Source organism: Chiloscyllium plagiosum, unplaced genomic scaffold, assembly GCF_037043375.1.
Source record: "Chiloscyllium plagiosum isolate Xiang-an unplaced genomic scaffold, Cpla_swu_hap1 HiC_scaffold_5, whole genome shotgun sequence".
Taxonomy (NCBI): Eukaryota; Metazoa; Chordata; class Chondrichthyes; order Orectolobiformes; family Hemiscylliidae; genus Chiloscyllium; species Chiloscyllium plagiosum.
The window spans coordinates 75,400,883-75,418,360 of record NW_028270143.1 but is presented as its reverse complement, the minus strand read 5'-3'; the positions used below and the strand labels follow the sequence as shown (position 1 = coordinate 75,418,360).

Genomic DNA, 17,478 nt, shown 5'->3' with positions numbered 1-17,478 from the left:
AGCTAAAAATGTAATCGTACAGACCTGTAAATAGGAATGATTACTCTGTTTTCGATATGCAAACAAATGGAATGTTTACATATGTATGGCATGTCCAGTTGTACAGATCATCAAAGTATTTTATGAATAAAGTATATTTTTGAAATAAAAAAAACTTTTGTATAATTCCAGTAATTACCTTTGCTTTTTCCATAATTACTATAGGTGCTACCACATCCACCTGGTCTGGTCTTAATTCCCACCATTGAATTTAGGGCCCCATCTCAAAGGTGTTCTTCATTAATATCATTCAGTGTAACTTTTTCATTTAGAGTAGCTGAATCGAGGCTGGTTGTTTTAACCAGGGAATCTCCTGTATTGAACACAGCAGCAATAATTGTCACTAAATTTGTATTTTTGTCTTAAATCATTTTCACCAATCCTTCAGGACTTCCCAAAGATTCTTTCCAAAGCTCACTGAGTCATTGGACAAGCATATGAACATAAATTGGACAAGCATATGAACATTGGACAAGCATATGAACATATGAACAACAATATGAACATGTAGGTTAGATAGGCTTCAGATTGGTATGACAGGTCAGCGCAACATCGAGGGCCTGTACTGCGCTGTAATGTTCTATGTTCTATCTTTCTGTCAGGCTCCTCTTAGAAAAGTAGCTTGGCAATCCCAAACTAGTTAGGTTTAATATCACAGTAACACTTCATAGTGTATATCATGACATAATACTTTTCTTCTTGATATCAAGGACAATCCATTCTGAGGCCCTTTCTGTAACTTTGGATTATCAATGTTCTCTGGTGCCAGCAGGAGGGGGTTTCTTGTATCCTTCACATGTGATTGTACTCTCCAACATGAGTTTCTATGTTTTCCCACTGCTGTTTCATTTGTCTCTACCATGTAACTTTTCCCTTTTGGTGTACAGATCCATCTTTTCCTTGACATACCACTAGTAGCAGCAAAACATATAGAATCATAGTCCTGATCTTGAGAGTCTCCTCTAGTCCTTTCCGTTCTAACATAGAGATTCCTTTTCACATCCAGTGACACATCACTGACAGCTGACGGTACTTCCACGCTGAATACTGCTGTTCTTTATGTTAGACATTTGAGATGTTTAACTCACTGTAGACATTAAGATTTTGGCCATTAATCCTACAGCCACCATAGTGGTTGAGTAAGGCAACGTGGTTTTATTCAGTTTGTGCTCATTCTTCATGACCCATCTGGATAATAGCCAGCCATGTTGCAGAATAGTTTTTTATTGATTCAAGGAATGTAGGTGGCTGGGCAAGCATTTATTGCTGACCCCTAGTTGCCTTTCAGAATATTGTGGTCAGCAACATTCTTGAACCGATGTCATCCATTTAGCCTAGAGACACCCCCGATGTCTATCATTTAAGAGTGGTAGTGTTCAGTGAGAAAGTAGCATCAGCTGTTAGGGAGGGAGTTAAAGGTTTTTGACCCAGTGACACTAAAGTAATGGTGATGCATTTCCAAGTCAGCCTGTTGATTGGAGAGTGCCTTTCAGGTGCTGGTGTTCCCATTTATGTGCTGCCCTTGTCTTGCTAAACAGTAGTGATTGTGCACTTGGAAGGTGCTGTGGAAAGAGTCTTGGTGAATTTCTGCAACGCATCTTGTGGGTGATATGTACTGTTGCTACTGTTGTTAGTGGTGGAGGGAGGGAGTGGATGCTTGTGGTTGTGGATGTAATCAAGTGGGCTGTTTTGTCCTGGATGATGTCAAGCTGCTTGTGTTGTTAGAGCTGTACCCAACAGGCAAATGGGCAATATCACACTCCTGACTTGTGCCTTGTGGATCATGGACAGGCTTTGAGGAATCAGGAGGTGAGTTACTTTTTAACAGGATTCCAAGCTCTGACTTGCTCTGATAGCCACTGTATTTGTAACGCTAGTCCAGTTCAGTTTCTCAACAATGGTGACTCCAATGATGTTAATTGATGTGTGTAGCTATTGGTCTAAGCACTCCTTGTTCCACTAGCACAGTTACCATCCCTCAATATCTTTTTACATTTCTTTGCTATTTCTGTATTGTTTCTGGAATTTACTCATGGGTTTTCTCATCAATGTGGACTTCTAATCCCTCCATTGTTCCTCAGTTATTTTAACTCCAAGCAAATGCTCCCTTGTGGGTTTCCCATATATATCAGTATGCTTCAGGAACCTGTTCCCCAATATAGGGGGAGGCAATGGCCTAGTGATATTATCGTTGGCCTGTTAGTCCAGAGGCAAAGATACTATTCTGGGACTCTGGATCAAATCTCACCATGGCAGATGGTGGAATTTGAATTCAGTGAATGGATAGTCTAATGATCACCATGAATTCATTGTCGATTTTTGGAAAAACCCATCAGGATCAGTAATGTCCTTCAGAGAAGGAAGCTGCCATCCCTACCTAGCCTGGCCTGCATGTGACTCCAGACCCACAGCAATGTGATTGACTCTTAACTGCCCTCTGGCCTAGCCAGTGATGCTATCATCCCATGAATGAATTTTAAAGAAACATTCTCTACGTTATAGCTTCCTCTTGTGGCTTGCACCTTACCTATTGGCTAATGTTGTTTCTGCCACTCTATTCTTCCCTGAGACTTAAATGGTCTATTGTTCATGATTCTGCTCCTCCTCCACCATGTAAATGGTCTTTAAACTCTGACATTTTCCTCTGTCACTCACTGATCAATGTAACTCTTTAATCTGTGTTTATCTCTTCTGCTGCCTTACATGCTTGGGCTGTACTGGTTGCTCACAATTTGCAACTGTTTTGACCTTTTCTGCCTTAAGCTATCCTCCCTTCTTCATGACCCGATAAACATGTGCTGTTTGGTGACTGTGTTTCTTTTCCTAACTGCCTGTAATTGTTACTGTAGGCTAATCACTTCGTGAAGTGTCTTATTTTAATGGGTATATCTAAACAACCACGTTACCTTTTCCTTATTGCCCAGCCTCTGAGAGAATTCTGTCCATTCCTTCATCGTTTTTTTTTCTTGCAGGTCTTTCAATATCATTATATATTTATGAACAAGGAACAAGACTAGTCCACTTGCCGTTCAAGCCTGTTCAACTATTCAATAAAGCCATAACTGACTTTGTTTTAACCTTCACTCTATATTGCTGCTTATACTCAATGATCTTTCATCTCCTTCGTAATTAAAAATATTTAAAGATTCTGCATCCACTGCCTTTTGAGGAAGGCAATTCCAAAGATACTCAACCTTCTAAAAGGAAAATATGTTTCCTCATTCTGTTTAAATGGGCTCTCCCTTATTTTTAAGCATATGCCTTTTAACCATCACTTGGTTATATTGGATTTCCTGCAGTAACCTTGTTGCCAGTATCTGCTGAAAATTTCCCTTTCTTTTCCCCACTTTGCTTACTTCTGTCCTTGTGCTGTCCTCTCCTACTTGGGTCCTGTCATGGTCTCAAATTCCAGTGGGAGTTTTACTGTCAAATGAGCATATGGATTCGGAGCAGAAGTGGGCTGTTCAGTCCTTTGAGTGCCCTGCCACTCTATAAGATTGTGACTGATCTGTTTGCATTTCAAATTCCACATTCCTATCTGCCCTGCATAAATCTTGACTCCCCTGCCTAACAAGAATCCATTTGTCCACAAACTTTTATTGTGTATGTTTGTGGTCATCAGTTTAATTTTGGCTTGGAGCTGACTGAAGTTCGAGTTTTCTATCTAGGTGGCACTCAATACTCTCTCCAGAATGCAGTTTGAGGTGAACAGCCATTGTCATATGAATTGTAAGTAAACTGAGGTCTATCATACAACTTTGCTTAATGCCAATCTGGATTATGAAGTTTTGCATTTCCCACGCAAGAAGACAATTGCAATGGTATCATTGTAAGCCAGTTGCAATATTGTGATGAAGTTTGTTGAACATTCAAGTTGTTGGAGCATAGTCCACAGAGGTTTGTGGTTTAGACTTAACTACTTTGGTCAGGTTGATGAACACAGTGGAGAGTTCTTGATGTTGTGCTTGCCAATTGTTGGCTTGAAGGCCTTTTTAAAGGTCTTGTATCATGTGTCTCTGGGAGGGTTTCCTCTGGGGGAGTAAGTAGATGAAACAGGAGAGTGCACGTAAGGATGTTCTCTGCAATGGATGAGAGGGGAATACCTCGATTTTCTGCAGCAGATTTATCTCCTTTTTTGGTTGAAGGTAGTTATAACTGTCATATTCCTGAAGTCAGAGACAGTCCCTTTCACAAATCAGAGTGCATGGAATCACCACTGTCCGTTAAATGTAATGGTTTCCGAGAAAAGCATGGATTGAACAGAGAAAGCTTACATCATTGGGTCGGAAAGAGTTGTTGATCTGAAAGTTAATGTAAGCTGTGCTTTTAAAAAAAGATTTATGAATCGATATGTTAAAAAAATCCTCACCATTTTTGCAACTTCTACTTCCTGCTTAAACTTTTTGTTCAACCTCCTACTAACAGTTGTTTAGGTATGTACTTCTCCTGATGTGTATCTTCATTAAATATGGAACAAGGGTTTCAAAACTGACCCAGCCTTAAATGGTAATTATCCAGTCTGTCTGAACTTCTGTCATTATCCAACTGCACTAATATGGTAACATGAAGTCTTTTGGAGAATCAGTTACCCGGGAATAAAATCTCTGCAGAACAAAACCTTTATAAATTTATTTTTACTTCAATAAATTCAGGTGCACCCATGACGTCAAACTTCTGTCCTGGCCTCAAGGAGCAGGTTGTTAAATTAGAAATATTTTTACTAGATTGTAGTGTTTTCCAAAAGAAACAAATGAAAAATGTCGATGGCATTTGGAATGATCTGCCTGAAAACAGGTTCAACTGAGGGCATTCAAGAGGGCATTGACTGATTATTTGAACTTGTGAAGAAACAATGTGCCGCAGATTATGGGCAAGAGATAGGAGATTGACACTCAACTAAAATGCTCAGAAAGTTAGTGCAAATTCGATATTGTACATACACTGCTTCAAATGTTTATACACTTTGTTGTTAAGGGCACAATAATCTGCCTTGATTACTCATTTTGTAGGCATAAACATATTGCTGAAATCTTTCATTTCACTTATTTAGTGACATTTTGAAGTTAATGGCGACTCATCATTAACTTCACACCTAAAGAAACAGCCATGTCAAATATTCACACCTATGATCCTATTTATATTAAAATATTTAATGTTAATGAATTCACTAAACCTTAAAATCCAACTACATGCTGGAGATGTTTGAGACAAAAAGATATTTGATACGTAGGTACCCTACCTGAGAAGGAATAAACAATTATTGCTATTCTTGTTCATAATGTTCATCAAGTTTGGGAATGTACTTTTTGTACCTGATGCTGCCACTAATCAGGAATGCAAAAAATAGGAGCAGGAATCAGTCTCTTGACCTATTTGATCCGTCTTCATCATTCAATATGAACCTGACTAATCTTTGAGCTTCAACTCCACTTCCTTGACTGCATCCCATATCCTGTGAATTCCCTAGAGACCAAAAATCTAACTGTTGCAACCTTGAATATGTTCAGTGATAAAGATTGTGCAGCCTCTGGAGTATGGAACTTGAAAGGCTCACAATCCTTTTGAATGAAGTAATGTCTCCTCATGTCAGTCCTAAATGATAAGCCCTGATTCTGATAGTAATATCCCTATGTTTTAGATTCCTCAAACAGTAGAAACAATCTCTCTGACTAGCCTATCAAGACCCTTCTGAATTTGCAATGTTTCAATGTCTCTCATTCTTGTACTGTAGTGGGTTACAACAGCATGTTTATGATGTGCGGTTACGTAATTAGAGAGATCTTATGGAGGAGACACACTAAGCTTATGTGTAACTCTATATTACAATGAACACAACTGCAATGAAAGACAGACACCTGTCACCCCACATGTCAGTGAAATAATGCCTCTGAACTCTAGATAAAGGCCCAAATTGCTCAGCCTGTCACCTTAGCATAACTCTCTCGCCCCAGAAACCAATATAGTAAACATACTGTCTCCAATGCAGATATATATTTCCTTAAATAGGAGACCAAACTGCACACTGTACTCCAGACATGGTCTCATCCAAACTCTGTACAACTGTAGCAAGATGACTTATTCCTATATTCCAGTCTCCTCGCAATAAAGACCAGCTTATCACTTACCTTGCCAATTGCTTGTGTACCTGTATGCTAACTTGTGCTCCTTGTACAAGCACATCCAAGTCTCACTGAAGATCAACATTTGCATGCTTCACACCTTTTACAACATATTCTATTTTATGTGACACAAAATCAAATGTGTTTTGGAAAGCCAAGTACTTTCAATCTAATTTTAATGACTACTAATGGCTAGATTCTCAATAAATGCTTTTCAAGAAGAGAAAGAGATGTTACATTTGCTTTCAGTTTCTAATCAGATCAAACTGTTCCTGAATCTAAGGAATTTAGGAAAATCATTTAGAACATGAGGGTATAGACAATTCAGTTCCAGAGAATTGTTAGATTTGACCCTTTAAATTTCTCCAATCCTCTTTCTTAGCTGATGTTAATTCTCTTAATGTCATCATTGTTTTCTTAAAGTCACTCACTTGCTCTGTTTTGGTCTGGTAAACATTCATACTCGAGCCTTGTTGAAACTGGAATCATCTCTTTATAAACAACATGAGATGATCTGGTGAAATCTTCACCTGTATGATGGAGCTGATAGGGAAGGATTACTTTAACCAGGAGGTCGACTGACCAAACTCTGGACAGAGGAGGATTGGCAGTCAAGTTCCTGGCACCCCCTGTTTTCTGAGCTCAAAGGAAAGGTGAAGCAAACGTTGAAGACCAACATCCAGTAATGGCTGCCAAGTGAGGTATATATGCTTCATGTACAAAGAAAGCACAGCTAGACTTAGTCAACTGGTCAGCCTTCATGGCAAGACCTTTCCCCAAAGAAAGCTAAGAGAAGCAACAAAACGTATTTATTCATAGAATCCCAACAGTGAGGAAACGGGCTCTTCAGCCCAACAAGTCCACACTGACCCTCCGAAGAACAACCCACCTAGACTCCTTCCCTGACCCCATTATCCTATATTTACTCCTGACTAATGCACCTAACCTACACATCCCTGAACCCTTTGGGCAATTTAGCATGGCCAGTTCACCTAACCTGCACACCTTTGGATTCTGGGAGGAAACCAGAGCACCCGGAAAAAATCCACACAGACACTGGGAGAATGTGCAAACTCCACACAGTCACCCAGGTCCCTGGTGCTGTGAGGCAGTAGTGCTAACCATTGAGTCACCGTGCCGCCCATCATTATACTTGATTGCAACATATGTCCATTTTGGAAACTTACTTTTGTAGATTTTCCTTGAATGTTTCTTAGTTTGTTAAGTAATCATGAAGTAAACAAATTGGTGAACTTGCGTAGAAGCATATTGTTAACCTGTAATCAGTCCACCTCTATAGAATTGGAGGAACTTCTATTTAGGGGGTATGTGAGAGATCTTTAATCCAGTACCTACAACTAGGGGCCCATTGTTGTAACAATTTATATCGTTGTACAAATAGATACTAGGCAGTGCGGGTGAATGTAAGAGTCATTTTATAGGTACAAGTATCATTGAACATCAATGTCAAAAGCAAACTGAAAATTTATAACACCTGTCCATGATTCATTTGTGGTTTAAAATAACTGTTGACATTTTATTTGGCAAAAGATATCCGTAACCATTACTTTTTCATGGATAATTGAGGAATATAGCTATCGATATCTACTCACTATCGATAGCATCAAGACAGATAGTAGTACCTTGTTTGTACTGCCCAGCTGTAATCCAGCAGAGAGCTCTACATGTATATGAACATGCAGAGCTCTGCTTCTAGGCATTAAATTTTTAAAACTTTTGAGAGCCCTAGCAGTGCTGTCTACTGCCGATATATTTTAAGTAAGCTCTTGGCAAATTTAACCAGACCACCTGAATTCTCACTCATCTCAGTTTGGTTCCACAAGTTGGACTCCATACAATGATTAGTCCATGCTGTGACAAACTACTTCTCTCAAACTCTTATTCCATACTACTTGAGAGAAGATTCAGGATCTGCATCTGGTCTTAGTGTTATTTGCTGTTGTAAAAGGGGTTGTGATATTATCAATGTATTTGAAAATTAAAGGTCCTTGCTTTTATTGGCTAGTTTTTTGTAGTAAATATTATAGGGTTTGAAGTACTGAATCATTTGTCAAATGTTCAAAAGCTTGATGGTATTTACTACCTGATTTAAAATTATGCTCAACCTTTTTGCTATAACTTCTATGTGCAATCTCTCGACTTTTGATCACTGGAAATGCACACTCTCTTCACTGGTTCAAACTTACTAAATCAGGATGTTATACTCTTTCTTAGGCACAAAAACCTGCTCCCTGTTGCAGCACATACCTTCTACTTCATGAGTTTTTGTAATGGCTTTCTGCAGCATTTTGAAAAATGAAGCTGCTGCTTACAAACAGTTTAAATTGAAAATATCTGCAGAATAGATAGGGGAGTGGTATAAATTCACTGCAAAGTGAGAATGTCAGTGATTTCTGAAGGGCATTTGAGGTTGAACCATAAATATTCATCTTGCCAGTCATGTCCACCACTCTTGAATGAATGAATAAAAGAAGCAAATAAAAATCTTCAAGCTCTTATTTTTTAATTTTGTAATAAGCATTTTATGTTCTCCTTGCCTTTGTTGGACTTGGGAGACAATAGCTGAGAAATTGGAGTCGATATGGAATGCATGCTCGTTGTGTCACGGGACTCTTGGCTGGGATCAGTTAGGGTGGTCATCTAGAGGTCGACCTTTGACCCATCCTATTACAGCAATCAGCTTTCTCAGTCACACTGCAGTTAGATGAGTTGACCATTTTGCTTCACCTGAAATGGAATCTTAAGGAGCAGGCCAGTTACTACTGCCTCTAAGGTAAAACTATAGAACAATACCAACCAATGATCACCCCCCTCCCAGTTGCTCTTCCAAGAAACACATTTGCTTTAGCCGTCAATCCTACGAGATCATCTTCATCCATTTTGTGACATTTGCACAACTGCCAGAGCCATGACATGTTTTGAGTGCTCTGGTAGGATCTTAATAACAGTGGTTTGTACTTTCACTTTTGAAGTCACACACACACACATGATCTAATTTTTAGATCTACCTGTGTAGTCATATCATGCAAGTTGTTCGATGTAAATACTGATGTAACACTGATTTTGTTAAAGGGAAATTGTGGGCTTGGGTAAACATTCAACTCTCTGAAATTGCATTGTTCACCCTTGCAACACCAGTCTGTGAAAAGCAAGCATTCAGTGAAATTCACCAGTGGCAGAAGTTTAGCGAAAGGATAGTTGACTGTTGCAAAAACATTTGAATTTGCTTAAGAGTGTACACACCAGAGTGTCAGAAAGAATGAATAGTTTTGGAAAAGTGCAATTTCTGAACAGTAATAAACATGAAAGCCAAACGCTAGCAATGAAATATTGCACAATCTGCAAAAGTGCTTATTAGGATGTGAGGACAACAGCACTTCCCCCAGCCAGTCTGCTGCTGCAGTTAGTAGGAATTAAGTGCATAGTTGCTCTCTTGAACTCATAAACAATATCACAATACTTGGAAAATACTGATTATTGTTATTGTTATTCCTGGAACTCCCCTCTGATAGTCTTATGAAACTGAAAACATGCCAGAAGTTCCATATATGAATAACATTTAAAATTAGGAAGCTCAGAGGAATCTTGGGAAAACTGTCCACAGATCCCTGAAGATGGCAGAACAAGTTAATAGTGTGGTTAAAAAGGTAACTGGTCGAACTATACATAATAAGAACAAGGCAGCTATGTTAGAGCTGTATTGGCCCTTGGTTAGGTCATAACTGGAGTACTGCATGCATCTTTGGTAGCCACACTCTAGGAAGGATGTAGTTGTACAGAAGAAGGTGCAGAGGAGATTCACCCAGGATGTTTCCTGGGATGAAACATCTTAGTTACAAAGAGGGGCTGGAAAAGATCAGGTTGTTTTACTTGGAGCAGAGAAGGCTGAGAGGAGACCTAATCGAGATGAGTCAGATTCTGAGTGACATTGACAGGGTGGTTTGAAAGCAACTGGTTCCCTCATGTGGGAGCACATTTTTAAGGTGAAAGGCAGGATGGTTTGAGGGAAAACACTTTCTCCCAGAGGGTGGTGTACTGCCTGGGAGGATAGTTGAGGCAGGTAACCTCTTAACCTTTAAAAGTGCTTGGATGAACACTTGAACTGTCTTAGCTTTCAAGGTAATGGGCTCATTGTTGATTGTGTATTTTTGAAGGGCAGATTTGATTGGCTGCAAGATCTCTTCTGTATGATTTGCTGTGAGACTGAGCTAAATTTAGGAATGTATAACATCTGAATGTATATAACAAGAGCCAATGAAGTATTGAAATTGTGTTAATGGATTGCATCACTTGCGGACACATTGAGACAGCTTTATGATTCATGTGATTGTGACAAGATTGAGAATGACAATTAATTAAAATTGCCTCACTATCATTCAGTCATTTGTTGGTATTTTCAGTCCAACATTCCATTTGTGGGAGGGCTTGTCTAAAAATTAACAGCTTCTTTAGAATAAATGTTTAGTCAGAGTAATAAAGGTGAAAACTAGAATGGTATAAGTGACACAGTTGCTCAGATCTAGGGCACTGAATCCAGGACTGTTAGTTAGAGTTGGAGACATTAAACTATGAAGTTGCAAGTTGAAAATATAATGGTTTTGAATGCAGCTGTTTTTTGAAACTACTGTCAGATATTTTAACAGTCAACGATGTAAGTCAGTCCAAACTGGGAACAGCATCTCCAATACCATCACGCTGAGCATGGGGGCACCCAGGGACGTGTGGTCAGTCCACTGCTGTTCACTCTGCTGACACACAGCTGTGCAGTGATGCACAGGTCAAATCACATCATCAAGTTCACTGATGATATGTTTGTAGTGGGTCTCAGCAGCATAAATGATGAGTCAGCATACAGAGAGGAGGTCAGTGGTTAACGGACTGGTGCAGATCTAACAGCTTGTCTCTAAATGTGGACAAGATGAAAGAGGTGGTTGTTGCCGTCAGGAGGGCACGGAGCGATCACTCTCCGCTGGACGTCGGCTTTTCCATGGAGATGATGAAGAGCACCAAATTTCTTGGCGTACACCTGGCGGAGAATCTCACCTGGATTCTCAACGCCAGCTCCATAGCCAAGAAAGCCCAGCAGTGTCTCTACTTTCTGCGCAGGCTGAGGAATGCCCACCTCCCACCCCCTCCCCATCCTCACCACATTCTACAGATGATCCATTGAGAGTACTTTGAGCTGCTGCATCACTACCTGGTTCAGTAATTGTAGCGTCTCTGATCGTAAGACACTACAACAGATAGTGAGGACAGTTGAGAAGATCATCGGGGTTTCTTCCCTTCATTACAGACATTTACACCGCATGTTACATCCAAAAGGCTCAGACCATTGTGGAAGACCCCACACACCCCTCACCCAAACGTTCTCCCTCCTGCCATCTGGCAGAAGATACTGGAGCATTCGGTCTCTCACGGCCAGACTGTGCAAGTTTCTTCCCCTAAGACATCAGGCTCCTTAACATAGTATGATCGGTCTTTTTTCCATCTGAAATTCTTTGCACAACTTCAAATTGCTGCTAGAAAAATGTCCATTATTTGTCATTCTTCTATTACATTGTAACTTGCGTGGTTTGCACTTCTCATGCACTTTGTTGTGTATGAGCGTGTAGTTTGTGCTGTCCATGTAGCACCCTTGGTCCTGGAGGAACGCTGTCTCGTTTTTACTGTATCAGCTATATATGGTAGAAATGACAAAAAGTTACTCTCCTCAAAGGCTTTTTACAAAAAGAAAGAAACACGTTCTCCCAACTTTGGGTTAGGAATAGATTTTATCATAGATTTGATTACATTATAGGGCAAGGAACAATTGGAACCAGAGCAAGAAGCTCTTTACCAGTTAGTGAAATGTGGGAAATTTTGGAAATTCAGGATCCTGTTGGTTCAAGAGGATGCATTCCTACTGAAACCAAACAGCCCCCATGACAGCACCTTCACACTTTTAACTGTGCTATATTCTTTCTCCAGGATTTTCAAGTAGGTTAGGTCTAGGTATAAGAATAAACAAGACTGTTTTATCATTACTCCTGCAGAAAATTTGGTTCAAACTGGCTGTGGAACCTGAGCATAAATTACAAAAATGCTTTAATTTTTTCCTGGTTGTAAGCATAGATATCTAAACATTTTTAGATATCTTCGAAGACCATTAACACACCGAACATTAAGAGTTGTCATTGATTCCATTTGTTAATTTTATTATTTACCTTGAGACAGGCATCAATTTCCTTTTATCTATTTTTCAGGAGTTTGGGTGAATTTATATTGATTACAGTGTTTTTACTTGGTATTTTTTTTTCTCTCATGAATGCAAAAAATGCATAGCATTTCATTAGAAGCAATGCTTTCATGTTGCAACTAATTATTGGTGTGCTTTGTAGCCTCAGCTGCTATTTTCATTTTTAGTGCAGCATTGATCTTATTTTGGGTGATTACTTTCGAATAGATGTTTATATCCTTTTACAACCTTGTATTCCAGACTAGATTATGTGCCCCATGCTGAAGATCTTGCCTCAAAGCTTCTCCAGTGCTTTCCAAAAAACAGACTGTCGGCTCATGCTGCCCTGAACCATGAGTACTTCAGTGATCTTCCTCCACGGCTTTGGGAACTCTCAGACAGTGAGTATTATTTCCAGCTTTAATCCAGATTCTACTCAATCTATTTCTTTGAGATGCCCAAAGATGGGTATTATTATTACTAAAACATTTTTTTTGCTACTTGTTTAACAAATAGTACTACTTCAAGTTCGACAGTTCTGGCACTAACATCAACTATCAAGTCAAAAGTAGCAGTATTCAAGTTACCATTTTTCTTATCGGTTTACGTCAAACATAGAACAGCATAGGACAGGCCCTTTGGCCCACCATGTCTCAACCAACCATGATGCCATTCTAAGCTAATCCCATCTGTCTTCACATAATCTGTATCTCTCTATGCCCTGTACATTTGTGTATCTATCTAAATGGCTCTCAAACATTACTATTGTATCTGCTTCTACCACCTCTGGTACACACGGTAGTGCACTCAGGTACCTCCCACCTTCTGTAAAAATACAAACTTGCCTTGCACATCTCTTTAAATGGCCACACACACACAGACACGGACGGACAAAGACACATGGACGGACAGACAGACACACTTTCACCCTAGGAAAAAGATTCTGACTATCCACCCCTGTTCATTCCTTTCATAATTGTATATATGCTGAAAATGTGTTGCTGGAAAAGCGCAGCAGGTCAGGCAGCATCCAAGGAACAGGAGAATCGACGTTTCGGGCATGAGCCCTTCTTCAGGAATTATATATATGTCCATCAGATTACCCCTCAACCTACACTCAGCAAAAACAATTCCCGTTTGTCTAAACTCTCTGATAACTAATACACTTTTTTAGCCTCCTTCCTCATGTATTTAATGCCTAAACTAATAAGGGTAAGTAACTCCTGTACCACCTTAAATCCCTGATCTATCTTTTTAAGAAACTAAGGACATGCCATTCCGGGACATTCCAGATGGCCTCCTATTTCAAGGACCACAATTTCCCATCCCACATGATCATCAATGCCCTCAATCATATCTCCTCCATTGCCCACACCTCCGCCCTTGAACCCCATCCGTCTAACCGAACAAAGATAGAACCCCCATGCTCCTCACCTTCCATCCTACGAATCTCTGGATATAGCACATCGTCCTCTGCCAATTCTGCCACCTTCAGTCAGGCCCCACCACTAAAAATATATTTCTCACCCCACCCCCATCTCTTTCCGCAGAGATCATTCCCATTGCAACTCTCTCAAGTCCACGCCACCCACTAACCCACCCTCTACAACTGGCACCTTCCTCAGCCATCACATGAGGTGTAAAACCTGCCCTCCCCAAGTCTAATCCAAGACCCTAAAAGTTCATTTCAAATCCAGCAGAGTTTTTCCTGCACATCCACCCTTCATCTACTGCATCCGTTACTCTCGATGTGGCCTCCTCTACATCAGGGAGACAAAACACCAACTCTCAGAGCAGTTCAGAGAACATCTGTGGTCCGCAACTAACTCCACCGGCCTGTGGCCAGCCTCTTCAACTCCCCTTCCTATTCCCCTAAGGACATGCTAATTCTGGGCCTCCTCTGCCGCCAAACCAAAGCCACCTGCAAGCTGGAGGAAGAACGTCTTATCTTTTGCTTCAGGACTCTACAACCACACGGCATCAACGTCGACTACACCAGTTTCCAATCTCGACTCTCGACTCTTTCCCCGCCCCCCCCTCCCCCCAACACATCCTAGATCCAATCGTCCAACCCAGCACCAACCAATTGTAGTCCTCTTGACCTGACCTACCTGCCCATCTTCCTTCCCACATATCCTCTCCCCCCTCCTTACCGTCCTAGGACAATTACCTCCCACTTGCATCCACCTAATGCCTTCCCAGTTACCTTCTCCCCACCCCTACTCCCCTATTTATCTCTCAACCCCCTTCTCCCTCCACATCCCTGATGAAAGGCTTATGCCCAAAATGTCAACTCTCCTGCTCTTTGGATGCTTCCTGACCTGCTGTGCTTTTCCAGCACCACACACTTTGACTCCTTCTGATCTTCTGTGTTTCCCAGGATCCTACAATTCATCATGTACTCCCCTTGCCCTGTTAGTCCAAACAAAATGCATCATCTAACACTTGTCTGGATTCAACTCCATCTGCCATTTCTATGGCTAACTTTCCAACTAACCTGTAACCTGCTGTATCCCGTGACAACCTTCCTCACTATTCACAGTTCCAACAATTTTTGCGTCTGTGAGCTTAGTCATCGGACCACCTACATTTTCATCCAAATTGTTTGTAGAAATTACAAGCAGCAGTGGTCCCAGCACTGGTCCCAGCACAACTGCACAGGTCACAGGCCTCCAGTCAGAAAAACAGTCCTCCACCGTGGGGAATTTGAATGTGGAATTTTCTGCTGTAGACTTGACTTGATATTAAATCCTTACTAAGAACACAAATGCTAAATATTGGGAAACAGACTCTAATCAGTTCAGCTGAAAAGAAATATATTTGGCTGCTATAGAAGCATTAATGTTGTTCTTCAGTCCACGTGGAGCCAGGTTTTGCTGTTGCCATAGGACTAAAGCCTGCCTGTTTAATGATTCTGAGCAAATGCATATTACATTAGTTACAGCAACAACTGTGCTGTCAACTGAACATTAGGCGGATGAGGATGATGCAATCACAGAGGAGGAGAAGAGTCAGGACTGAAAACAGCTGTATTGGCCCAGGATCAATTACCTATCTCCCTCCAGGGGAGGACACAACTCCTAGGTCTTGGCTCAAGTGGAATCTGATTTAGATGAGTCCTTAGTGACTCCAGCTGTTCTGGTTGTTATTGCCAAAATTCTAACCTTTTTTAAGTTATCTGGTCATTCAAAGCACTGCGGGGAGTGATTCCACCTCCGGAAAGTCAAAGCAGCTTGTCTAGCAGCATGCAGGTGATAACTGCAACACAGTTCCAGAGACCTGGTCAATTCAGTTCTCCAGGAACATAAGGAAGAGTTGACCACACAGCAAAACCTGCATGTCATCACTGATTCACCAGGGTACTGGATTGAATATATTATTGGTCATTTAGGTGAGTTGACAGGTGATCTCTGCTCACTGAGTATTTGAGTCGTCTGTAATATAACAGCAGGAATTCTTATCTGGACAACCAGTTATTCAAATGCTGTGTCATTCATTTCACCAGAATTGTCCCAATTAATAAGGGTGGGGGTGAATAATTTCCAAGTTGGCTCTGGAGATATATTTATAAACAGTGGTTCATTATGCATAAATGCAACCTCCAATGCCAGACAATTAACTTTCTTCCCAAGATCAGCAAATGTTTTCTCTTTGATTGTATTTCCCAGTTTAAGATAAAGAAGGTAAAAATTGGGACTTTTGCTGTATTTTAGATCTTATCCAGTTTTCTTTTCACCTCAAAGCTGATTACAACGAGGTAGAGATCAATTTCACACATCTTGCTCTGTCCCCTCCCCCTGAAACAGGCTCATCTTTTTGAAGAACTATCTCCGAGTTATTACAGTGCACGAGGCCATTCAGCCCACCATGCCTGTGCTGGGTCTAATATCTACTGTCAATCTCCTGCCTTTTCCCTACATATCATGACTATGACCTGCACATGATTACGATCCAAATAACCATCCAACAGCTCTTGAATGGCTAAGTTGAACCTGTCACCATCACATTTTCCAGCTGGTTCATTCTATAACCTAGGTATTTGTGTGAAAAAGATTTTTTTCTTATGTCACCCTTGCTACATGCAGCAATGAATAGCGACAATTTAAGCATCACACGAGTCGCATATGGCCAGGCTATAAATAATAAGGAAACCTGAAGTAAAACTTGGATCCCTTTCAATTCAAGAACCCAAAAACAAGCCTGATTAGAAGTTAAATCACTTAAAAAAAACTTATCCACTTTACTCAAATTTATGGGCTGATCCCTTGGATTTTTACTTATCGGGTTTTACTGTGAGCAAAAACCTTTTACAAGCAGGCCATCCCATGAAGGGCCACAGGCATGTTCCTAGTGAAATGAGACATCTAGTTACGTATAGATTGGCCCCACCCCTGACTCAATAGCAGGAGGCAACCCATTGCCTAGACCCCAAAAGACCCTGTGTCCCAGTGAATACATCTCCTATCTCAGTTCCTCAGTATGAGCACAAGATTTATATGCAAACTAAAATTACAAAACTAAATATAATTTTGCAATCCATGATATAAGTTAGACACTAAAATCAGAGCTTATAACATTTTTTGACAGTAGAAGTACTGCATTAGTTACAGTAGAAGCTCAAATGTTTGCACAAGTAACATAAGTTGGGTGGTAGCGTCTCTAAGGAATTTGTGTCTGATATTTAATGCTTTCTTTAACCGTTAGTACTTAGTGTCAAACCTAGACCTTTTTAATTATTAGGAGGGGAATGAAAGTATATTACACATATATATAAAGTAATACAAAATTAGCTATCAGCTTCTCTACAGTTTAGTATAAAGCAACAAAGATCATGTTTTCACAAGCTTCTCAATGAAACCAAAATGCTAAGGATGTTCCATGGTTTTCCTTGCAATAATTCCAAGAGGAGGTGCTGGGGGAGGCAATATCCTCGTGATATTATCGATGGATTGTTTAGTCCTGTTAACTATCCAGGGACTCTGATTTGAATTCCATCACAGCAGATGGTGAGATTTGAATTCAGTTTTTAAAAAAAATTGGAATTAAGATTCCAATTATAACCATAAATCCTTTCTCGATTGTCAG

General features: G+C 40.3%; 1 protein-coding gene across 3 annotated transcripts in view; it reads left to right on the top strand.

Moving 5' to 3' along the window:
- Window positions 1-17,478, top strand: part of cdk14 (cyclin dependent kinase 14) — a 671,765-nt gene that overhangs the window by 471,695 nt on the left and 182,592 nt on the right. For all 3 annotated transcript variants that reach the window (XM_043690284.2, XM_043690288.2, XM_043690287.2), the window contains one exon: window positions 12,655-12,794. In XM_043690284.2, the coding sequence (XP_043546219.2) occupies window positions 12,655-12,794 (140 nt within the window). The remainder of the gene's footprint in view (window positions 1-12,654; window positions 12,795-17,478) is intronic.